Source organism: Falco punctatus (assembly GCF_963210335.1).
Source record: "Falco punctatus genome assembly, chromosome: 3".
Lineage (NCBI taxonomy): Eukaryota > Metazoa > Chordata > Aves > Falconiformes > Falconidae > Falco > Falco punctatus.
The window spans coordinates 97,891,067-97,916,291 of NC_137582.1; the positions used below are offsets into that span (position 1 = coordinate 97,891,067).

At 36.4% G+C, this 25,225-nt stretch overlaps 1 protein-coding gene across 2 annotated transcripts in view; it reads left to right on the plus strand.

Annotated features, from left to right (window-relative positions):
* DTNBP1 (dystrobrevin binding protein 1) overlaps window positions 1–25,225 on the plus strand; it is a 73,754-nt gene that overhangs the window by 5,102 nt on the left and 43,427 nt on the right. The window contains exons 3-6 of one of the 2 annotated variants that reach the window (XM_080381725.1): window positions 2,191–2,241; window positions 3,103–3,163; window positions 7,518–7,650; window positions 14,927–15,059. In XM_080381725.1, coding sequence (XP_080237851.1) covers window positions 2,191–2,241; window positions 3,103–3,163; window positions 7,518–7,650; window positions 14,927–15,059 — 378 coding nt within the window. The remainder of the gene's footprint in view (window positions 1–2,190; window positions 2,242–3,102; window positions 3,164–7,517; window positions 7,651–14,926; window positions 15,060–25,225) is intronic. The other variant, XM_080381726.1, reaches the window with a different exon arrangement.

The window sequence follows — 25,225 nt, forward strand, 5'->3', positions numbered from 1 at the left end:
GTCATATGGTATGGAACATCTCTTTGGCTAGTTTGGATTTGGCTGTGTCCCCTCCCAATTTGCCATGCCCCTCCACCTCCAACCTTCTTGCTATCAGGGCCTGAGAAACTGAAAAGTCCCTGACTTTGTATAAACGTTACCTAGCAACAACTGAAAAATATCAGTATGTTATCAATGTTGTTCTCACACCAAATCCAAACCATGTTCTCACACCAGCTACTAAGAAGAGACTTAACTGTATCCCAGCTGAAACCAGCACAACTGATGTTGGGGGCGTCTTTAACTTCCTTGTCATCTGGTGAAAAGACAACACAGCAGGATGCAGTCAACAGGAGTTCTGGAGGGTGTCAGGGATGACTTCTTGATACCCTCTTCATAACTTCTTTGGCATGCAGGAATACCCTTAGGAAAGCCAGAGCTCACCTAGAATTGACATTTACAAGAGTTGTCAAGGATGTGAAGAGGTTATAACCCTCCGTTGGTAATAAAAGGCTGAACAAAGAAAACATGCGTTTGCTGGTGAATGGGGTAGAGGATTTAGTGACAGCAAATGTAGATGCTGAGATATCAAATGCCATTGTTGCTTCAGTCCTCACAAACAAGGTCTCGTAGTCCTCTGTGCTTAGTGAAAGGGTTCAAGGAAGAGATTACCTAGTAGTGGGTGAAGATCAATTTGGGGAGCTCAACCCATAAAAGCCATAGGATTATATGGACCAGGAAGTACTTAATGAAGTTAAAGAGACACAAATCCTCAGTCCTTCGCTGAGAAAAAATATCCCCAGCCACACAGACTGGGGCTGACTGGCCAGCTGGGAAGCAGCTTTGCTGAAAAGACCCTGGGGCTCTTGGCGGACAGGAAGCTGCATGCGAGCCAGCAATGTGCCTGGCAGTGAGGAAGGCCAGCAGCTTTCTGAGCTGTATGGACAGGACCGCAGGCAGTAGGATTGAGGGAGGTGGTTATCCCCTGTGCTCAGTACTCCTTACACCACATCTAGTTGCTGTGTCCGGTTTGGGCCCCCAGTGTGAGAAAAGCATTGGTAACCTGGAACAAGTTTAGTGGAGGGGCCACCGAGATGGTTGGGACTGGAAATGTCTGCATATGAGGAAAGGCTAAGACTGGGGCTTGTTCAGCCTGGAGAATAGATGACTTTGGAGAGACCTAACGGCAGCCTGTCATTACCAATGAAGAGGTTATCAAGGAGGTGGCAACACAGAAGGTGATGGACATGAGAGGTGTTCAGGCAGGAAAAGGCAACGAGGAAAAGCTTTTTCCTCATGGGGACAGTCAAGCAGTGGAACAGGTTGTTCACAGGGCCTGTGAAGTTTCTGCCCTCAGAGGTTTTCAAGTTGCAGCTGGACAAACCAGCAGAGCAGGCTGGTCTGATCCCATACCTGGTCCTGCTTTGAACAGAAAGTTGTTCTACAGACTGCCTGAGGTCCCTACCCACCTCACTTATTCTATCACTTTTCACTTGGTTTAAAGAAAAAAGGTTATATTTGTGGCATTTGTTGGGTTTTTTTTCATTCAGATTGTTTGGATGACAGTGCAGAACAGTCTATTCTGGAAATCTTCCAAGAGATGAATCTTGGATGACATTGAAATCTTCCTGTAATACATTCTTCAAAACGCTGCATTGTTAATTTTCTTTAACTTAGGATAAGTTGCCTTTATATTTTAAGCTGTTATTAATGAAAATGTATGCATCCAGTAGGAGATCATTAGAGCATTAAACTGGCAAAGGTTCTTTAGCTTAGTATTTATTTTTAATGTAGAGTATATTAAGTGCAATATCTTTATTGATGGACATAAGAACTTGTGTAGTAGTCTTATTTTCAGAATGTTTTAACTTAAAACAGTGGATAGAAACAATGTTCAGCCTGTGTATGTGTTAACAGCTAGAGAAATTATCTGGTAACAGTTGTTCTTAATGGACATAGTAAAAAAAATATAAGAATGGGCTGCCATAAAATAACAAGGAGAAAAAAGCCAACCCTAGGTTTGGAATATTCTTTTAAGAGGTACTGTGTAATGCATTTTAAACCAGATTTGACAAAATGTTTGTGGAAGTGAACAATAGGGAATATTTCTGTGCTCAGCAGATCTGTCAAACACAGATGTGTGTGCATACATTTTTTATAACAGCCTTCTGTTCATTAACAACATTTGTATATTTACAATTTGTTTTATAGAACTGTTCAGTGTTTGCCAGAGTTTTCTGCTGGACTGGAGTTACTGAGCAGGTATGAACTTGCATTTATTTGTTAGTGTCTGCTCCCTATAATTTCAGAAATAACTTTATTAGGTTAAAAAAATTAGAAGAAAATCAAAGTGTTAATAATAGTTTTTTGGATGTTCTGCAGTTAGTAGAGTGGGCATGTTTACCAAATGTTAAATATGTTTAAAGCTTGCCCAGTCCATAAGTTATGTCATATTAATGAAAGAGAAGTCCTGAAGGAAAAGCAACATTAGAAAGATGGCTTCAGTTCATGATCTAATGCACAAGGATGAAGGGAACCAGCACTGAGGCCCAGCCCATGGTTTTAATTTGATGTTTTATAACTTTTACATATTTGATATGATTTCATTCTGTTATAATAGACACAGTATGCCTGTTATTGCCATGAAAAGAAAGTGTATTCCATGTGTATTTAGTCACTTTTTTGTTTTTTTTTGAGTAACAGAAGCTATCTGCATTATACATGTCCTTTTTGTCTTTATTTAAAAAAAACAAAACTCTTTTCTTGGGGGATTGGGGGTGGACTGATCACAATCTTGTTTATTATTTTCATGTTCTTAGTGAAATTGGGTTTCAAGTACTGCTTAAGGCTTTTATGTGTAGTCTTATAAACATTGCTTGGTCCATTTAGCTCTTGATGTAAGCTAGTTTTTTAACAAAACATGGAATGCATAATTTCTTTAAAGAAATTATTTCTTACTGTATGTTTGTCTTGGTAGAGGTAAATACCAGAAAGAAATGTACAGCTTTTTAAACTGTTGTTTCTGGTAGTCCCTGCAAATATAAGCACAGTGGTTTCCATGAAATGTTCTTCCTCTGTAAGGGGAACACTGCAAGAATAGTCATTTATCTATCTTCTCTTCAGATATGAAGATGCTTGGGCTGCCCTTCACAAAGGAGCCAAAGATTGTGCAAAAGCTGGAGAGGTAAGAAAAAATAACAATGCCATACTTCAAGTATTTTAAAATGTGTAAGTAATTTTAAACAAAAAATTTTTAATGCCAGCTTACTGGGTTGACCCTGGTGTAATGGTTTAACTCCAGCCGGCAACTAAGTACCACATAGCTGCTCGGTCACTCCGCCCCAGCTCCCCCATAGTGGGATGGGGAAGAGAATCAGGAAAAGGTAAAACTCGTGAGTTGCAATAAGAACAATTTAATAAGTGAAATAAAGTGAAATAATAATAATAATAATAATCAGCAGCAGCAGCAGCAGCAATTGTGATGGGGGGGGGGGGGGGGGGAGAATTAAATCCAAAGGGAGAAAAAGTGTGATGCACAATACAGTTGCTCACCACCTGCTGATCAGTGCTGAGCCAGTCCCCAAGCAGTGATTGGCCGATTCCCCCCAGTTTATATACTGAGCATAACTATGGTATATCCCTTGAGCTAGCTCTCTCCCAGCTTCTTGTGCATCTGCTCGCTTGCAGGGCATGGGAAGCTGAAAAGTCCTTGACTTAGGGTAAGCACTGCTTAGCAACAACAAAACATCAGTGTGTTACCACCATTATTCTTGTATTAAATCCAAAACAGTGTTGTACCAGCTACTAAAAAGAAAATTAACTCTATCCCAGCTGAAACCAGGACACCTGGCCACTAGGTAAGCACCCACACAGCCTTGGTCACTCTCCTACCAGGGGGCAGAGGATAGAACAAGAAGAACAAAAATGAGAAAACTCATGGTTCAAGGTAAAGGTAGTTTAATAATTGAAGGACAGAGGGAAAACAAGCAATGCAAAAGCAGTTACTTACAACCTCTCACAAGCAGACCAACGCCCAGCCAGTCTCAAAGCAATGGTTACGCTGGAAGACCAAACCCTTAGGTTTTATTTTTGAGCATGGTGTTACATGGTATGAAATATCCCTTTGGGCAGTGGTCAACTGCTCCAGCTATGTCCCCTCCTAACTTCATGCTCACCCATAACCTTCTTGCTGTGGGGAAGAGAGAAGGCCTTGACACTGTACAAACATTGTTCAGCAACATCCAAAACACTGGTGCGTTACCAACACTGTTTTGGTCAGAAATCCAAGACACAGCATCATATGGGCTGCTATGAAGAAAATTAACTCCATCCTAGCTGGATCTAGTACAGCCAGTATAATGAAAAATAATGCTCTGTATTGCTGCTTGGGAAAAATGCCAAGTGGCATTGTTACTGACTGTGGTTTTAAGGTGGGGGGTTTGATAGGCAGCTGATGGAATGGATCAGAATGTACAGTTCCTCTTGTTTCTCACAGCTTTTCCAGATTTGACGATACTCGGCCTACAATTAATATTCTTGAAGTATTAAATATAGTTATTGTACAAATTGAAATGTGATCATGTTTCTCACAAGGTATGATCTAATAAGAATTACCTGAATTTCATTCTCCTGTTTACTTTCTGATATTTCAATTACTGTAACAAGCATTGAGTATGATAATTTCCTAGTGCTTTTAAAGTACTTCTCAACGGATACATGGACACCTAGAATTTCCTGTCTTCTGTCCTTTCTTCAGATAGTTGCAATAATACTTGCACTTTGACAAAAAATATTATGTCGGTTTACTGTCTTTTTGTGGGATATGTTAGATTAGAGAAGGTTATTGATAAGTACAATTTTGTCAGTGTGACAAGAAGGTTATGGTAAATATAAGACTTACCCAGAAGTTCAGGGCGTTGTTTTTTGCACTCTTCTGCCATTATTTGAAAGATTTTAAGTTAGCTAGAAATATTATTTTGAGACTGCTTAAGACATCATCGCATTGCTGATAAATGGCAGTGTAAAAAATAAATACTAATGTAAGCAATAGTGTAATTCAAACATTAAATAATGTGACGCAATGTAAACAATTGCAAAAATTGTGCTGTATGTTACTACTGTAGCTCTTCAAAAGCAGTGATAGAGCTGGGAAAGTATAGAATATATTTGGAGCTGAGGCATGTTGGTGGTTAGTATCAGGGTAGGGTCGTTGCACTGACACTGTTTGCTGCCCTTTCCTAGTAGACGGGAAATGGCAAGATTTGATTGTCTGGCTGAAAAGACTCAGGAAGTGTCTGTGCTTTCTCCTAATTGTGTTCAGTTTTCCTGCTCTGGAATTAAAATGACAAGTTGTGTGGTTTATTTCTGGAATGAAGGGAAAGAAAAGCTCCAGTAAGTGCTACCAGTGCATTGCTCTGCACCAGACCTTCCATTTCAAATCCCGTGGAAAGGGCAGACAGTTAAAGCTGGGCCACAGTGCAGAGCAGGACTGAGCTGTCGGATTCTCTGTCCTGGCTGAAACCTTCATTTTGGCTAGCTGCATCCTCCCTGACTCTTCAGATTTCCTTAGGAGTCTTCTCTGTATCTTTTTCCAGTGGGTGAAAAACTCACTGCTTAATGTATTTTCAAGAGTTGTATTTAGCCTAAGAAGGGTATTACCTGATGTTCTTCGTTCTCTTGCCTAATAGTGGAAACCTTCAGTTATTAGAGATGAAGTTCTCTCTGCTGGCTTTGTGTCTTGTACTGCTCATGATGAAATTTTTTTTTAGGTCTCTTAAATTATTTGCTTACAATTTTGTAGTACTTGAAATCTAGTTTGCTTTAAAAATTGTAGTTCTGGAAATAATGTGAGGTTTCATATATATATAAATATATAAAGCCAATGTAACTGTAATCACATATATTATGGCTGCTTGGGAAAATCAGAATGAAAAACTTCCAAAAGGACCTTGAAAGTTTCCATGAAGTTCAGATGTGTGCTTTTGGGAGAATCCAAAATATGGATTGTTTGTGGGGGTTTTGTTTGTTTCTTTTTTTATAAAAGTAGAAAATACAGCATTCAATGAAATAAGCATTGTGTAAGCACACAAGATTGACTGTACTGTATCAGAGCTAAAGGTCCACTTGTCCTGTATCCTACTTCTGGTACTGGCTAACAGCAGATAAACTGCTTGTGCTGTCGTATATATAAATGTTGAATAGAGAAAGTGAAAATGTCGAGCTTTAATTGCTGCCTACAGTCTTACCATGTTAAATCATAGGTGGTAACTACCAGTTCCATCTACAAAATTGTCCTAAAAATACTGCTTGTAGATGATTATAATTGTAGCTGTATTTAAATACCTTTGGGCTGAAATGTTTTTCTGGTGTTTGCCCCCATCTCATGGTATATTTTTTTGTTTGCTTTACTGTTTATCTGATATAAATCCCATACCTCATTCTCACAAATGGACTTGGCTTTATTGAAATAAGGATGTTGGTCTTCTGCAGTGTTTCATTACTGACTAGGCTTTGAAATAAGTTTTCAAACTTGCTCTGGTAGAACAGGATGGCTCTTTGACAGGGATAGGTAGCTAGAAGAATTTGGAAATGGAAGAAGTTGTCATTCTTCTAGAAGAATGTCTGAAGTGGGTAGAATTGTAAATCTTTGAGAATTTCCTTTGCCCATTGCTCAGGCTTTTTTAGTTTCTGCAACTAAATTCTACTAGAACTGGGGAATTCAGAATGCAGATACAGCCATAGGCTGCAGTTGTATGCAAGAGGAAGAATGAGCAATGGAACTAAGAGCAAGGGAAACCATAACTGAATCATCTCAAGTATCATATATAAGGGACATATTTGTTACCCGAGATCTCTTGATCTTGCTATTTCTGATAGAATCTGACCTAAATAAATAAAACTTTTAAGCAGTGTATCCTCTTCTCATTGTACTATTGCATGGTACAAGTTAGGAAGAATCAAACAACAAAAACTGAACTAATGTAAAAATGTGTTCATACTTTGCAGCTACTGCATGCAGATAAGTTTATCATGAGGGCAGAAGAGCAGGACTGTAATAAAAACAACTTTTAAAAAATGTCATTCCTTTTATTTTTTCTAGAGTATTTTGAATATGCAGAGTTTTCAGTTTTGTTAAGTTTAAATTAGTGACTAGCAACATTAAACTAAGTTATTGATCTAAATAAGCCTTACATTGCAGCACTGCAATGTTGTTCTTGTGTACCAGTGCAATGCCGCTGTCAAAATTCCAGATATGTGTTATTTACAGTTAATAAAACCCATAAAATATTTCCTGCATTGATCAATATATTGAGAAATAACTTACCATGTTTTCATCAATGTATTTTTATATAAATATTTCATACTACAGGGGCTTTTTTGGGCATGTTGTATATTTACTTGAGAAGTATACAAGTGGCAGTGCTATATAGGGCTGCTATACTGACTTTATGCAGATGCATTAGTTCTAAAAATTAGTCAAGATGCTTTTAAATAGGTACGTAAATTTGTAAATAAAGTAAAAAACCTGTTTGTTTCAGCTGGTGGATAGCGAAGTAGTGATGCTTTCCGCACACTGGGAGAAGAAAAGGAACAGTCTGGTGGAACTACAGGATCAGCTCCAACAAATACCTGGGTTTTTAGCAGATCTGGAATGCCTCACGGCAAGTCTAGGTAAGGTTTTATAGACATACCAAGCATTCAAGTTGGTACACAGAGGATTAGTCTGAAGTTGTGAACTTTGCAATTATAAAATTTACTTTTGTTTCCTGAACGTATCTTTTCTATTGTAAAACAGTAGTTCTTAAACAAACTGTTTTTGCAAAAGAGCAAAATTAGTAGTGGTTGTTCTCCCAGCAGTTAAAATTCTGTGTGTTATTATTTGGGAGAAAAAATAAATTTTTACAACTACGTATCTTGGTGTGAACAATTGAAAATTATTATTCTTGAAGTCTTTTTAAAAATTCTTGAAGATGCGTAGTGTGAAAACTCATGTATGTAGTTGCATCTCTTTGATTGAGTCTATATCATTTTATATAATAATTTGTTTTAGATCATCATTTGTTGGGGATGGAGGGAAGAAATTTACCTGGCTTGGGAGACTCTGAAGGCAGCAACTTTTTGTTGAGAGTAATTGTTAGTTCCAAAAGTAGCTTGCGTAGTTTATGGTAGTGTACAGGGTCAAGCTGTTCTGAAGTCATATTCATCTTTTTCATAGGTGAAACTAGCAATCCTACATATTAAGGTTACCAAATACCCTATGTTTGTTAGATGAGTTCCAATTTTTTGTAACTTTACCGAATATTAATCTGTTGATTTAATCGAAAGACGAATTAGTGGCCTACTTCTGGAAACCTCTCATACAAAACAGTTGATCCACTGTTGAAAATGAAATTAGGAAAAAATGTTCTGATCTCTTAGTCTCTGAAAACCTTTAGTGTTACTGAGCCTTGAAATGGGGATGCAGCACTTGACAAGTAGCAAGCCTTTCTGTCAACAGTAGGCCCCTTGATGCCTCCATGAAAATCCATTCAAGTTGCATCAAGTTAAAGCTTTGAAAAACTGCTGTCTGTGCATGGATTTTAGTAGCTAAGTTCCCTAGGGACTCTGCCTGCACTATTCTTACACCAGCTGGGAAGTATGCAGAAATTCCTCATGTAATTGCAACTCTTGTTTTTGTGGGGTGGGCTGGATTTTTCTGCTGGCATCTGATGTGAAGAAAAGAAAGAAGGCTAATTTCTCATTCTTTTATGGTCATTGGATATGCACAAATCGGCTTTTGTTCCTAGGTTGGCGGGTAATAACTTTGGTATTTCTTTCTGAACCAAGGAATATATTTCATTTTTGTATTACAGTTTTCTTATACCACCTTGTTTAGTAAGGATTTATCATGTGTGGTAACCATTTAATGTTGGCTTTTTGAAAAGCTGAGTTATTTTCTAAGGAAATACCAATTCAAATAATGATTTATTTAAATACCGATTTTAATATCATCATGCACGAAGTGATGCAGTCCACTGGTAGACCAAAGATAAACAATATAATAAAAACCTAATGGAATTGTCGTTATAGTTCATAACTGCAAATGCTATAAATCCTGATGAATTGGGGTTACCCTCCCATTCCTGATGTTATAGTTTTATGAACCAGAATTAATCTCACACTGATCGTAGAATTACTTGGAGAAGGCTCAGTCTCTCTAGAATTTTTTTGATACTGCACAAGCAGAATTTAAGGAAGCATTAACCACTCTGTTCAGGGAAGCCAATGAATTTTAAAGTCTACTGCTAAGGTTGTGAGATTTGAACCAAATCTTCTAGCCTCACCTCGTGTGTCAGATTTCAAGTAATTTACCTAGAGGTTTTTATTAGTTCCTCCTAACCACTGTGAGTTTTTTTGAATTGTTTTTTTCCTGTTAAGTTTTATAGAGTCTATTTGAAAAGTATAATTTATACCGTATTCAACATCTACACTTCTGGAAGTGATCTACCAGAAATTTACTGTGATATTCAGCTCCCTGTTTTTAGTTTTTTATAACTCTGACCTATCTGCTTTTTATAAATTTTAACTGTATTTACTTTTCCAAGAGATGACTAATACTGTGGCTATGAATCTTAAATACAAGCGAAATATTCTGTAAAAAAACGTATGTGAATATAGAATTGTAAATTGTTGTGTCCTTGGTAGTGCATCCAAGTTGTAACGTGGCTAATTGTCATAATTTCAGAGAAATAATAGTTCTGTGTTGTGACATGGTATGCTTCTAACCTATTAATACCTAAACAATCTATTTTGAAAGTAGATAGGGAGCCCTGGCTGCTTTTGACAAAAGATACTTCAGATAATGGAAATGAGCCTTTTTAATGACCAACTTAAAATTGGTATGAACAGATTGCTCAGATTTTGCTGTGTATTACAAGGCACATTTTCATTGGTACTTTTATAAATAAAGTCCTTTAACTTAGGTATGCACGTTATCTGCCATCCCTCACTTTAGGTAAAAAAGTCTGTGTCTTCATTTGATAGTTATTGTAGTACGCAACATCTTGTAGCTGCTGTTGAAAACTTTGAAGAAAAAATTACTCTCATGTAAAAGCAAAAAGGACAGTTATTGTCCTTTCAAGGACCAGAATTTGAATCACTACTTAAGCCAACTTTTGTTTGAGATGTTGTAGAAAACATCTGCTTGCCATTATCTGACATATTTGCCTTAATGTGAAATACGCTTTATGTTTGAGCAGGGGCATCAACTTGATACTGGTTTCAGAAAGGCTAGTCATGAATGTCGGTGACAGATCCAATGTAAGGTGAAAATATTTAGACTGGGAAGAAAATACAGCTGGATATATATACACAGAGATAAAAGCCATTGCCTCCTAGTCATCAATAAGTATTTTTTTCCTGAAATATGGATTAGATGGATGTGAAAACTCATTAGGGAAACAAACTTTTCACACTGCTTGAGGGAGGTATCCTTGTTTGTGTCTTGAGCAGAAGATCATGCTTTGTTTTTAGATTGTGTATCAAGTATGAAAGGTGCCATTTTCTAGCTTTGCAGAATTCAATCCAATTTGTTCAGAATTTGCATTTTAAAAAATGGCCATGTTCACTTTGTTTAAGTGGGATTAAAGACAACTTAATGGCTTTTTCAGACATTAAGGAAATGTACTAAAACTTGTGAAATATAAGGTCATAGTAATATCTTTTGAATTAAAAACAAGACTTTGATTTTAGTAACATTTGAACTACTTTAAGAACTTAATACTCCATATTTTGGGTACTTGTTTTGAAGCAAAAAAAGTGTGTTTTAATGAAATATACTTATTTTTTCATTTCTTGATAAAAATGCCAAATATTTTTCCAGTTTGAATAATACAGTATACTTCCAGCAACATCTTGTATTCTGAGACTAAATAATTTAATTTTTCTTCATTTCATCAGTTTGTAGACAACCTCTGAAGCAGTACTTTTAGGAGGAAAAAGTGTAGTGAGGAATAGCCCACAGACTTGGCTCTTTGGGGAAGACAAGAGTGTCTTTGAGGCAGAGAAGTCATTAGTTTACTATTATCTATTTATTAATTGTGGTTTATGTCAGGATTTAGATATTAGCAGGTATTCTGCAAGTAAAACTGAATTTAAAGCCAGACAATGTATTAATCAAGATTTTTCAGAGCTGGCATTTGAACTTTCACTTCTGAATTGTGTTTGGTTATTTAAATAACAATTTCTTTTTTGTTAGCATCTAGCAGTTGATCGCTCTTGAAAAAGAGCTGAATAAATGTGTTGTGATGCAGAAATCCAGAACACACATTCCATTAAAAGACTAGGGTTTAGTGGTTTCTTTTCTATTTTAAATTTTTTTTTAGTGTTAGGAGAGCTGTAAAAACTTTTGCTGTAAATGGTATGATCTTAGCTGTGTTTAAGAACTTTTCTTTAAAAACAAATCAAAATTGAGCTCCAGTAGAACTGTAATTATGTAAAGTCTTTGTTTTTCCAAGTGTTGCATCTAAACTGAGCTCTTCCTTTATACAGATGTCTTTCACTGCTCATTTTAAGCTTTTAGTAATTGGTGTCCCTGTCTGATCTAGAGGTAGAGAGAATTTCTTTGATGTAATTGTTTCCATCCTCTCTGTTTTCTGCCTTTTTGCCTTTTAGTCAGAAAATGAATGAACTTTGAAAAAACATTTTTAGTACTTCTTGGTGTTTTCTGTTGTTTGGGTGGCTGGGAAGTGCAGGAAAGCTACATTTAAAGTTACTGTAGCAGGAATTAAAAACTTTTTTTTCTGATAAACAGCTGTGTTCTAGCTTTTCTAACAGTTTTTGTACTACTGCAGAACTACAGGTAACACAGGTTTCAGTTAAAAAAATTATATGGTAAATTTAAATTAGCTAAACTTTAGCAATAAAGTGTTTTCAGGTACAAATCTGGATTTTGTGGTTGTTGAGTTCTAGATAAATACTTTAATACCTGCATAGCTGGTAGACTAAGAAAAATAGCGTACATTCATGCAAGATAATTCAATTTAATGTCATCTGATCAAACATTAGCATACTTAAAAAAAATTAATACTAAGAACTAAAACTTGTGATAGTGTTGTTATACCTGTGATAGTGTAACAAATATAGGCCAAACTAATATAATTGGAATGATGTCACTAAAGGACAAGTTATTTTTTCAGTTATCTAATAAAAAATACTCTTCCTACCAAGTATGGCATATTATATATACAGGAAAATTCTTAATCTAAATATACAATGGTTTTTTTTACAGCCTCCTTTTTAAAAAGATTAAAAGGAGGAGGTGTTTTTCTTCCGCATAGTAGTGCTGTTTCAGAGTGAGATGGTGATTCTTGCCTGACCGCTTGGTTGCAGCATTTCTTGAAGAGCTGGAAAAGAATTAGTGATCTTGCAGGTATTCACTGAGTTTCTAGGGCAGATTCATTCTAGGTGCCACTGTGAACTACAAACTGGAAATTAATTTCTGTATCTCATATTTTTGCTAAATACCTTTTTTTTGAAGTGTGTGCTTATTTATCTGTGAACATAGATAGGAGCTGATCAAAGAATTATGGCTTAAATTTCAAATTCTTTAAAGGTGTAACTGTTTGGAACTTGCTTTTTGATGCACGGTGCATACTCATTTGAGTAGGAGACACGTTAGTTCACGACTGTAGCTGGTACTATTGCTGTGGAGCTAGTCTTCAGCTTTTTTTGTGAAAAGCATCTACGTTTTCTTTCACTTCAGAAAGAAGAATTCTGAAACCTGTGTTGCAGTGAAGTACCGTTCTTATCTTCTGGAGAAATCTTAAGTGTTCATTCCTGCAGGAGCACAGTGTTTTCTGCAGTTCCCACTAGAGGCTGCTCAAATGCCAGTGTTAGGGATCAGTTGCCCTTTTGAAGTCGCTTTTCTTCATCCTTTTTATTTTCCAGTTCTTTGTTGTTGTCTTTTAATATTATTTCAATAGCAAGTACAGCAAAGCAGGTGGTGTGTTTTTTAAGTGGAAAAAACAGTGGTTGATAGGTACCTTACTGAATTATCTGGAGCCCTGCTGTGTTTGTGAATTTTGCAAATTAGTAAGTGAGCAATCATTCTGAAAAGCAAGTTAGCATGATACAGACATTTGGATTTTAGTGCACTTGGAAAAGTCCATTTCTTAAGCAAAAGGGGACCAGCAGTCGTAATTGTAGTCATGATATTGCCCTTTGAATACATCTGGATTTTATGAGAGCAAGTTGAGTATGTGGTAAACAATGTATGTTCCACATCACAGTCTGTAGGAGTGGAAGCTTTTTTTTTTCCCCTCAAACTTGTTTCCATGTTGTCAGCTGCCTCCCCCCCCCCCCTTTTTTTTTTTTTTCCTCCAAGCGATCTGTATACAGATAACTAATTTAAGGAGATTTTTACTGATTATATGATGCATGTTTCCCTTTTTGACTGTTGTGGAGCAGTACCTTACTTGCTAGGGACTAAAAAACCTTACTAAAAAATTGGAGCTCAATATATGAATATGCATGCTAGGAAATTTGTTGACAAGGTCTTAACTTTTGCTTTTCTAGGGGGACCACTAGGATAGCTGTTTGTAATTGAGTAATGGCTAAGAAAGTTGAAATTTTGTATACTCCAAGTAGAATGGCCAAACCAGAATTGAAGATTTGACTGATGCCTTCAACTTGCTGTTTCCTTCTTGTGAGCATCCAAAACACATTAACTTTTAAATCGCCCTTTTATACCTTGAACTTAATAGTTACTGTCTTGCTTTATGAAGATTGCTTCTGTGTGTTACAGGCAAAGGTGAAACACAGCCTTTTGCTAAAACTCAGAATTGCTTTAGGTTTTCTGCTGTTTCATTCCATCATCTGTGTAGTTCTTTGCATCAACAATCAAGTACATAAGCTGCAACAGATTAGTGTATCTGTCTCTGAACTGCAAACACCCTTTTATTCTTTGGTTGCTATTTTGTTTGTAAAAATGTGATTTATCCTTCTTCCTGCAATTTACCTTCCCTCTGGTAAGGAGAAGTCGTGGCAAAAGGGTGAATAATAGTCCTGTATTCACACAGTTCCATCCAAGAATAACTAGCTGGTTAGGGTTTGGGAAAATAGCTTTTCTGCTTTGGGATCCTGAAGAGGGACATGGCGTTCAGCATTAATTAATCACCTGCGGAAAGAGCGATCCTTTGATCCAGGATTCACATGGCACAATTCAGGTCAGAAGGGACCTCAGGAGTTCTCTAGTTCAAATTGCTACTCACAACAGGGTGAGCTATGAGATAGGATCAGATTTCTTAGGGCTTTTCATAGGCATGATCTCTTTTTAACTTGCCACTCCAAGCAATTAGGGTTAAAGAGGAGATTAAGAGGTTTTGCATGCATTTAAGCACATGGGTATGTAAAATAGCTAAATCTAGAGATTTGCCTGTCAGTAAAGGATCTGTTTTGAGAGTAAACTTTTGAAGTCTGTATTCTTTTATCCAGGAGGTCACGTAAAAGTCAAAATTCTCCCAGTATGCTCTACTTTCGCTTTATTTGAGTAATTTAAGGTTAGTACTGGTTTTGGTCAGCACAGCTTTATGCCTCAGATTGGTACCAGAGAGGAAGGGCTAAACTGACAGTGTGCCCAAGAAGCAAAATTTAATTTTTAATTATGAGTTCTAGATGATGCTTTTCCTGACGTGTAGACCACAAGCCTGTCAGACCAAGATGCTGGGGCAAATATAGTGGCTCGACATCTTGCTGCAAAGGGAGCCTCAGATTGATCTCCCTTGAACGTGGCTCTGCTGGCACTCCTTACTATGTGGATACGAACTGAGAGTTGTTTATCTTTCTGAGCCATTTATATATGTGTAATTATTACCATGTTAATTATGTACCTTTATGAATTCCTGTTTCTGTTCAGGTGAGTTGTCCATCTATTGATACAATTTGATATTCATGTAAGTATTTCTTATAGCCCAGCTAGAGGCAAACTTTGAGGAAATGGAGAATCATCTATTGTGTCTTGAGGACCTGTGTGAACAGTGTGAGTTGGAAAGATACAAATGTGTGCAGACATTACAGCTGGAAAACTACAAGAAAACAAAAAGGTAAATAAAAACAATTGCTATAAATATAAATTGGCATAAAATATAAGCCTTTGTGATTTTTTTTTCTCCATATATAACATAATCCCTTTTATTTTCATCTTTTAAAAAAACAGTAGTCCTTGACAGGAAGTTGTGAATTTGTAATAGATTAATTCAATGTTGGCATAACTCTTGGTGATGAACAAAGTGTGTATGTGTTTAGAAAATTATCAATACATTGTTATTAAGGTGAAGTTGTGCTTATTATTCTCTACAAGCAATTGGAGTAAGGGCTATTGTTAGTAAGTACTGACAAGTTGTTGTTTCTTTTAATCTCTTGCCCTGTTATTTTTGTTTTCTTTTTTTCCCCATGTACCTGTAAGGTTAGGAACGGTATTTCTGTCTATCTTCCTTTCAGTTCATTCCTATCCTATAAATACCTTTCACTTTGTATGAAAGGTATTAACCTTCTGCCATTCAACTTGCAAAACCAGGACATTGCTACTTGTAATCGAAGTTCAACTTCTAGCAGTATGTATGAAAAGTCAGAACAGCCAACTCTTCAGCTTCATGTTTACCTAAAAGATAAAGTAGCAAGAGATAAATGTTAAGAGCTTAAATAGCTTAAACTGTTGACTTTCTTGGTTTTGTTCCTGACAGTGCCGAAAATAACCTTACTGATGGAGATAAAACAAGCAGTATTAAGTCCATTATATAAATGAGGAAATGAGGAGTTAAATTGAAGGAATTTGTCAAAGGCATGTCTCAGACAGACACTGTTAGGGAGTGGTAGGTAGACGCAGATGCTGACAGACCTGGAGCCAGCATTGACATGGCGATAACCAGGTTACTTGATCTGTCTAACCTGGTGTCCTCCTGTTAGCCAGGGGAAGCATCCTGGCACCCTCCTCGATTCTCTTGTTTGTGGAAGCAAGTGTGCCTCATGCTATAGTTGGAACAACTGGTTTGGTTTACAGTTCTGGTTAGGACGTGATGATCAAGGCCAGAACTGTGCCAGACAGCACTGGTAACACTTTGCTTAGCTTAGCAGTTTTTCTCTTTTTTGACCCTCCTTTTGCCACCCCTATAGCTCTTCTTTTTGTTTATTTGTTGTGTTTTTTCTTAATCCCAGAGTCCTCAGAAATAAACAGTCCACCCCTAATAACTTATTTTTCCCTATTGGTCCTGGTTTTGCTACTCAAATTTGGTATTTCTGATACCATTTTCTAGGGAATCTTGGCCTTCAGTGGTGTTACAAATATGGTTACCGAAGTACTGCTGGTGTTGCAAGTTCTGCCTCCCAGAAAGTCTGCAATAGCTTAAACGTCCCCCTTCAATTTTCTGTAAAGTTTGGCTGTTTCTCGCCTTACTCCCCTTTAACCATCTGTGAAATCCAGCCATCTCTTACAGTGCAATCTATAGCTTTTGTCAGCCTCTTGCTATGTTGTCTGTCACATCTAGCAATTTTGCATGTCATGTCCTTTCGTTTTACACATCCTGTTCAGTTAGTTTAACCTCAGGCCAGGGTCTTGGTGGTGATCTTGTCATTTTCCTGCAACCTGGATTTTCTCTTTCCCAAGCCAGGGCAACGCCATTTTCTCGCTCTTCCTGGAGGAAGAGTCAACAGTAGTCAGTATGGCTGGATATTCACATGTTCAGACCTATTTAAGTGATAGAATATTTAATAGCAATTATTTTAAAATTCTAAATATGTGCTATGTAACTGAATAACACACAAATGTAAAATGTGCATAAAGCAACAGATTTGTATCCCCTAAAATACTGTAACCTTTCTGAAATTTTCTGAGTTCTGTTTGTTCTTTCTGCCATCCTCACTCCCTCTCCTCCTCCCCTAGCCTCTACTTCCAACATCAAAATAAAGTGTTAAACTGTTGCTTACTCTGCTTAGCAGCATCTAATCAGTTTTATAAATAGAATGCTAAGCAAATTACTTAACGTAATTATAAGCTGATTACATTTGGTCAGATCTAGACAAAACAGGAAAAACTCAGGTAATTTCTGGTTAATCATTACCACTGTATTTATTTAAGAAAGAAACCAACTGCTATCTTATTACTAGAAGGACACCTGCCAGTGTAGATACTCGGAGAAAACACAGCCAGTAACTTGATGTGAGTGTGATTTCTTATGTTTGTTCAGAACTCATATCCTGTCGTCTTCCCTTTAGTGTTTGGGGTTTTTACTGTGATACCAGCTACTGAAAGAATCAAGTGGGGGTTCAGGAGTCTCTGCTTTTCTCTCTTTAACACAATAGTTACTTTCAGGAAGTGAGTAGTTTTGTGTTTACAAAAAACAAAACAAAGTATTTCCTATGTTTTGACAATATAGGGATGAAAACTGAGGTGAACACAAACTGTAGAAACTGTGGTTATTGTAAGCATGTAACAAAAAGTAATTTTATTATAAAGTCACCGTAGAGCTTATGCTAGCAGCTCATGAATTTCGAGTCTTTTGAAAAATCTTCCTATATGAAAGATTTAGAAGAAAGTGCTTTAGGTCAACATTAAAGCTTTGAAATGCAGCTTATGGTAACTATGGGAACTGATTTTCAGGAATAAGTCTCCCTATTAAATAGAACAACTTTATTTCAGTTCAAACAGATAAATTTTTTGCCTTTTGTCATTGTGTTGAGTACTAGTTTCAGAGTAGGTTCATCAATCCAAGATGTTATCCACAGTATATTTTAAAGCCTGGTGTTTGGGGGGGATTGATTGTTTTTCTGTGTGCTTATATTTAGATTTTTAATATTCTCTTTTTTGTTTTTAAATCCATTAATCGGGGTACCAGTATCGTTGTATGAAGTCTTAATTCATCCCTTGTTTTCTCTAGTTAGTCTTGCTGCAATTGCTTGCATGTACATTAGCCTTAAACCGTGTCGTATTGTTTCCTATCCTTTTCTCAGTCAAACACAGTTCTTCTTCCTTTCCCTTCATCCTCCTACTGAGGATGTACTGTTTCTGACTGCAGAAAACTCCTTGTATCCCTCCAGTCTCTTATGGCAGTTCTTGCATTCCCAAGGCAGTGCACTGTGTCCTTTAGGAAGCACTGTCAGAAGCTCACTTTTGTGCCAATTTGTATGTGCACTGAATTGCAGGCTTATGGTGTAAGAGAAAATGTTTCTGTCCTGGAGCTGTACTTGCTATGAAGCTCTTAGTACCATTTGTATCTATTTCAGATGGATCACCATTTTTTGGAAAAACAGAAACTCCTGGTTATGTTACCAGTTAAAAGGAGCTGGCCAACTGCAACATGTAAAAATACATTTGAGATAGCAGAGAATCCTTGTCACTGGAAATGAGGGAATAAATTTTATTATGTGTCATTTGACTTTAAACAGGCTTGACTAAATTTTATTTTTTTTAGGATGTTGTTTAAGAATCCTTTCTGGTTTTCAGTACATGTCTGCTTTGAGAACAGAGAGAAGGAAAATGAATAAAGAAATCTAAAATCCTGAGTCTGAAGTATACCCTGCTGCTAGGGTGTACTTCAACAGATGAATGTTTAGTAAATACAGACCTTAGTGCGAATAATTTCCTTTCTGGTGACATTTAAGGAAAATTTTACCTTAAATGTATATTCCTAATTTTTGTATTTGAAAGGTTTATTTGTTGTCAAATAGTATGTAGCCCCATGCTTTGGTAATTGATGCAGTAGATGAGGAGTTGAACAGATTGTTGTATTTCTTGTTAGATGCATTGCCATGCCATGATGGTGGTCTTACACTTCTGGATGAGAATGTTTGATTCAGTTTCTCATTCAGAACAGTATAAAGTTTACGGCAATTGCACTGTGTAGGTTAGAGATGTCCATGTGAGAAAATTTCATAATCAGTTATCACTGTTAAGTTCTTCTGCTTGATCTTCTGTTGGTTTTATCCCTCTAATTGCTTTGGGAACATAAGGAACAGTGAGGATTGTTGCAGTTAGATACAGTTGCTTATGTTAGACCTAACCAACATAAACGTTCAAAATGTAAATACAAAAAACTTCTTTAAACAATTCAGACTAGTCTGCTTTTTTGAAAAAGTTGTTTGTTGTTTTTTTTTTTAACTTGGACCAATTAGTGGTTATTTACTCACCAACATACAAAAATGTTTTGTATTATTATTTTTTGCTATGTTTTGCTTTCAAATATTATCTTTACCTCCTGCAGTATCACTGTAAAATCTGCCTTTTTTTTGGTGGTCTTGTTTAACCTAAATTAATTTTTTTTTCTACCAAGATCAAAAGAGGTCTAGAGGATGGAATGGGTAATACACTGCCATACAAAATCGTGTTGCGTAAAAGAAGACTTACAAGTCTGTAGACCTTGTTTAGATCCTGTAGCCTTCCCCAAGTGATAAGCTAGAACAGTACTCTGCACAGTACATCATCTTCAGTGATGACTCCCTCCCATATGGCAGGGATAAATTTAAACTGTACCTTCATAACCGTTTTGAGCTTTACATGTAATTTATCAAATTAACTTTATACATTAAAAATAAACCATTGTTGCAAATGTTTCAAACAAGTTTATTTTTTCCTTCCAGCATTAAATCTACTGTGAATTATTTCTAAGACTCTAGCTACATGTTTCATGGTTCTCATCAAAATTTTCATCAAGAGTTAGCTTTCATGCCATATTCTTCTTGATCAGTCTTCTGGTGGTATAGATTTTCAGCTGCTAATACCTCCATATACCTGGATACATAAATAATGATTTTGCAAGGGTGGATGCAGAACTTTGATTATCTTCAGGACAGCTTTCAGGGTAGATGCACAGTGGATGACCGGCTTCGAGTTTTCATCAGGTATTAATTGTATGAGTGTAAGTTTCCATGCTCACAACAGAGTTCAGATGGCGGAGATCTTTTTCATCCTGCTATTCTTGAGTTTGCATGCAGCACAATCAGTTGCAAATGTTCTCATGGTGATAACTGGCTGGAATTAATTTTATGGCCATCCGTTATTGCACTTCTTTGGACAGACACATGGAATGAGAATTCCTATTGATCTGGAAAAACTTGCACAAGCTTTGGAAAAGTTCCCTTGATAATTGTGTTTCCTTTTGTGTAGTTTTAGGGCTCTGAACTTTCTTTTGTTTGCAAGAACATTTGCAGTACAGTATTTTGCATGCATCAAACCCAAAGGAGCATGCTTCTCCATTAATAGTGAATTTTACTCCTATCAGTGCTCCAAGTATTTGAAAACATTAGGCAAGACTGAATACTTAGCAGGTCAATAGATTGTAGGGTTTTTTGGCGTTTTTTTATATTATTTGTAAAGTGTGAATGTGCAGTATAATTTCTGTTGCTTAAGTTGATTTAATTTTGCCCTTCTTTTGTGGTGGTCTTTGCTTGATGCAGAGAGGGAGTGACATTGTTATAAAGAGTTTTGTTGCATACCTTCTCCTTATAGTTTTGTTCTCTTTTGAACAGACATATAAAAGATTTTGTTCTTTGTTGGCTTTTGTGACCTATGATTAAAGACTGAATGTGTTGGATCCTCTGCATCTTACAACACATTGTACTACTGTTTTCTAGAAAACGTTAAACGTTATGTCAATCCTGTATAACTTTTCTCTACCTTTATGTAGTGCTGGTTACTGGGCAAAATCTGCAAATCCTGTCAATCTCTTAGTGCCATCTATTCTTCATCCAGATTTATTGTACCAATAATAGAAATAGATGGTTTAGGACTGCCTTAATCACGTTTTGTATTCTCCCTTACTTCAAAACTGCATTATTTATCAAATTTGTTCATTTCATTATGGCTAGTGGCAGGAGAACAGGGCTTAGGTATTTCTTATTACCACACTGAAATCCATTCTCTGCTTTTGAGCAAGGTACTGTGTCTCCTGATAAGTTCTTTCTTCACTATGAATTATTTTCCTGAGAACTTAGGAATTCAGTCATTCCTTTTCACTTACATCTAAAACCAATTAGTTTAAAAATTGTTCAAAAAAATGCATTAAATGCATTTATTGACGCCACCTCTGTGAGGGGTATTTTACATTTCTGTGTCAAAGGGATGTGTTGAGGATGCCTGAAGTGGTAGAAGTTGTAACTTCTATCTGCCACAATTGCATCCATGCTGTGTGGAACAACATTCAGCATTTTAGGTAAAGAGTGTATGTGGGAATACGGGCCTTTTTTAATTCTTTATTTTTGTGGTCTTGTGTATTATATGTCACTTAGCAAACAAAGTTGGGCCAGTTTTTTAATACTGTAATTTTTTTATTATTTATGCATATAGGGAAATTGATGGCCAAGTTAAAAGAAGGTCTGGATTTTGTTGTGTAGCTGTTCACCAAAAAGAGGTTTGCTGAAACCCTTTTTCTCCCTAGGAAGGACTTGCGTTGTTCATAACAACATAAGCGTTGATGGTGGAGGTGGCCTTTGGTAGAGTTGTTTGTATCTTCTCTTAAACTTCAGCTTCTTTACATTTCTTTGTAGCTTCTCAGATTTCTTTGTAGCTTGCAGTTGTTTGTATCTTTTCTTAAATTTTGTCTCTCAAATTTCAACTTTAAACTTTGATTCCTAAACTTTTGGTTGTATGATAAAAAACCCCTGTGCTGGTAGATGTATCTTTTAGTGATCCAATGACATTGCATACTAAGGAAAAAAATTTAAATTTTTTTAATTTAAAAGCTGCCCCCTCTTTTTAGATAGCAACAGCATGAAAGCAAAATGAAAACTGGTCCTGTGCAAAATCTACATCTGAAGGCATAAGGTTTTAAAGGGAGCTAAGAATTTATTCCGCATTTCAGATTCCAGTTTGGAATGGTTCCAATGCTAAATGGAATATATAGTTCGAATATATATTCCAATGCTAATGGCCTGTATCCATCTCTTAGCAGAGGACAAAATACTTGGTTGCTTTTAATGATTTAACTTCTACCATTTTCCTCTGGGTTTAATGCCATCTCCTTCATTTTTACTGTTCTTTTGAATGATAGCACCTGAAAGGTGACCTCCAGTGTTTTTCATCAAGCTAAGTATTTGTTTCTTTTTTTGAAACATCCAAAGATAAATGCTTTCACTGTACCCTGAAACTGCTGAGTTTATTAAGGTAGTATTTATTCGTAGTTGTATTTATTAGCTTGATTACCAGTTAATGTTTGCAATTTCTGTTACAAAATTTTGCTTTGATGCGTTCCATCTTCTGTAATGAAGTTAATGTGGAAGTTTTGCTGGAAGAGATGGAAAGACTTCAGATTTGTAGCTGCATTTGACTATGGAAGCAAAAAAATCTCCATTGCAACATTATTTAAATGCCTTAGGTCTTTGCTCTTCTCTTTTACTGGATAAAGTGTCGCTTTTGATGGTAAAGAATCCTGACCTGTCTTCAGTGTTTCTTTGGATAAATAGAAGACTTGCCTGCTGCTTAATTTCAAGAGTATTTTAGTAGTACTTTTAGATTTTATTGATTTTTTTTTCATTACTTGGTCTTTTCATTACTTAAGTCTCAAAGGTATTTTCAAAGTAGTAGTTGGCCTAAGTGATCTGAAAAGGGTGCCTAAGGAATCTGTGGTAGGGAAAACATTTTTGTGTTGTTATCTTAAGTGCTAATCCCCAAAGTACATAAAGTACTTGAATTATTTCTGTGCACCATAAAAGTGACATAAGTTTTGAGTTCTTAGGTTTTTTACTTTTCCTTTTGGTGACATCCAGAGGAAGATTCCCCACGTGGCTCTTGTTAGGTGCCAGAGGTATTTTTAAACTACATTGCACACAAGAAGCTATACTTTCTTTAGATGTAAATACTATTTACAAACAAAAATTAACAACTCAACTTTTATAAATACATTTCATTGTAAAATCTTTCAAATTTAGTCCTCAATTTTTATCATCCATATGCTGTCGTGAGATTGTCTTTTGTTTATGCATGTGTCTTGTAGTTTGGATTTACTGACTGTTACCTTCAGAGCTAGTGTTATAAAATTGTTTCTGACATTTGTTTATGACTTTGTTACTTTCTTATCTGCCTACTCTTTTCATGAAGATCAACTACAGAACTGTCAATTCTGGCTGCTGGCATCATTGTAAAGAATGTTTCTGTGGTCTCTAGGTATTTAACTGGATTCCCTGGTGTTTTGTTATGTTCAGAAAATTGATCTTAGTGTTACAGCCCTTTGCAAGATACAATAGAACCTGAGAACTTTGTCTTACTTCTGTTGAACAAACTAAAATCCCATGGACTTCAAAGTTAAAGCAGGATGGTTTTGACTCCTCCTCCCATATTCCTCTTTCTGGATTTAATTTTGTTAATCAGTGATAATGAATATAATCTTCCTAGTGTCCATCTCTTCTGCTTAGTGACTAAAGCAGGGTTAATCCAAAGGTGCAATGAAAAGCCTGAGGAGAATGGGAAGGTAATTGGGAATTTGTATTTTCCTTATAAGTCTTTGTGTGAGTTCTGGTCATGTCAGTTACTGTGTGGGATTAGTTATATATTGTAGACAGTTTGTTTCACTTTTTGTCTACAAAGTTATGGGTTTTTACCACCCTGAAGCTCGAACTCTCTGTAAATGAAGAAGTTGAGACCACTGACATGATCGTCAGAAAATTCCAGCTAACTTAAAAATAATAATTCAAAAGACACATCCTCTCTCAACAGAGCTTCAAGGCACAACAGTTTTAATTCACTTCAGAATTTATTGTATTTCTTGCAGATAAAAAATGGTATAAAATGTTTACTTAAGACTGAAATGGAGTATTGTATTTTTTCAATGTCTATATATATCTTCTTTTTCTCTATACCTGTGGCTCAGGTTCTTTTTGATGAGACATTTCACAGAAGTTCTCAGTGGCTTCTCTTACATTAACAGTGCTTTGATTTCATTTAAGTTATTTTGAACCATGAGACATTTTAAGCTGCGCCTTTTTAGGCATGGCGCATAGAGGGATTTATAGTCTGATTTACCTATGTCCATCATGCTCAGGAGGGGCTGAGAATCTGATTAGTGTGTCTCTTATGCTGGCATTAAAACAGACCTGAATGTCATCTTTGTCCTGACATAAGTATTTTTTTGAAGAAGTAGGCAACCAGGCTTACGCTACTTGGGTTTTCCTGAAAATTGTTGCTCTTGCTGCCGTAGTGTTGGTCGTTTTCAACTGAATTTGAGGGGTATAGAATTTCCTGGAGTAATTAAGACACACACACGTACCCTCTATCTATTTTGTGGAAACAAGCAACTGGAAAGGAAGAGATGAAAATTATTGCTTTATGTATATGGCTGAACAGTTTTCATGGGTATAACTCCAGTGTAGATGGAGCCTGTACAGCCTCTTGCCTCTCAGGAAAAAAAGCTGGGCTTCGTAAGTTTACAGCACGCAGAACAAGGTTACTTTTAAAGTGCCTCTGTGCCTTTATAGTCTGATTATTTTAGCCTTTCTTTCTTGCTCAGTGGTACTAAACTTCATCTTTCACTGAGAGGAGGTATCTATATTATATTATAGTACAACTATTAAATCCTTTCTTCTGAAAGCTTACTCTTAGCTGTAAAAAAATAAAGAATATTCTTATTCATGTAACTAGCCAGATTTGTTGGCACTAACCTAAAATTTAGTAGCTAAAGTAAAAGAGCATATAGTTAGATGCCAAATAGATTGCATTGATTAGTGGTCAGGCTCAGCATGAGAGTTCCTTTAATCCTGGATAGATGCTGAGCAGCCCCACGTGGGGCTTCAAGAGCCTTCGTGTGTAGCGAGGCTAGGGGCAGGGCAGGGCTGTGTTTTTCTAATAATAATGGAAAGGATTATCTCACCCATCTGTGAAGTGCAGGAATTTTGGGGGACAAAAACTGTAAAATCCAGGAGCATTTCTCTATGGAAAGCTTTCAGTTGCCTTAAACTAGTTAGACAAATGGGATGGAGGGGAAGGCTAGCCTTTTCCTGCGGAAACCGTGTACAGGATAATCCACTTCTGAGCTGAAGCAATTGGCAGATCTTTTCTGCTGGGATGATTCATTGTACTTCAGTTTTGTCTTCGAGTATGCTGTTGCTAGTAAGCTATCCAACAAAGGCTGAGCTCTGCTCCTGTAGCTTTTGTATAAACCTGCTGTAAAAAATGATCTCAAAGAATGAACAATTTAAAGTAAAACAAATACAAAAATGTAATATATAGCTTCAAAGCTGCTAATTTAACATGGCAAGATCTAAAATAATAAGAGGCAGCAGTCCTAGC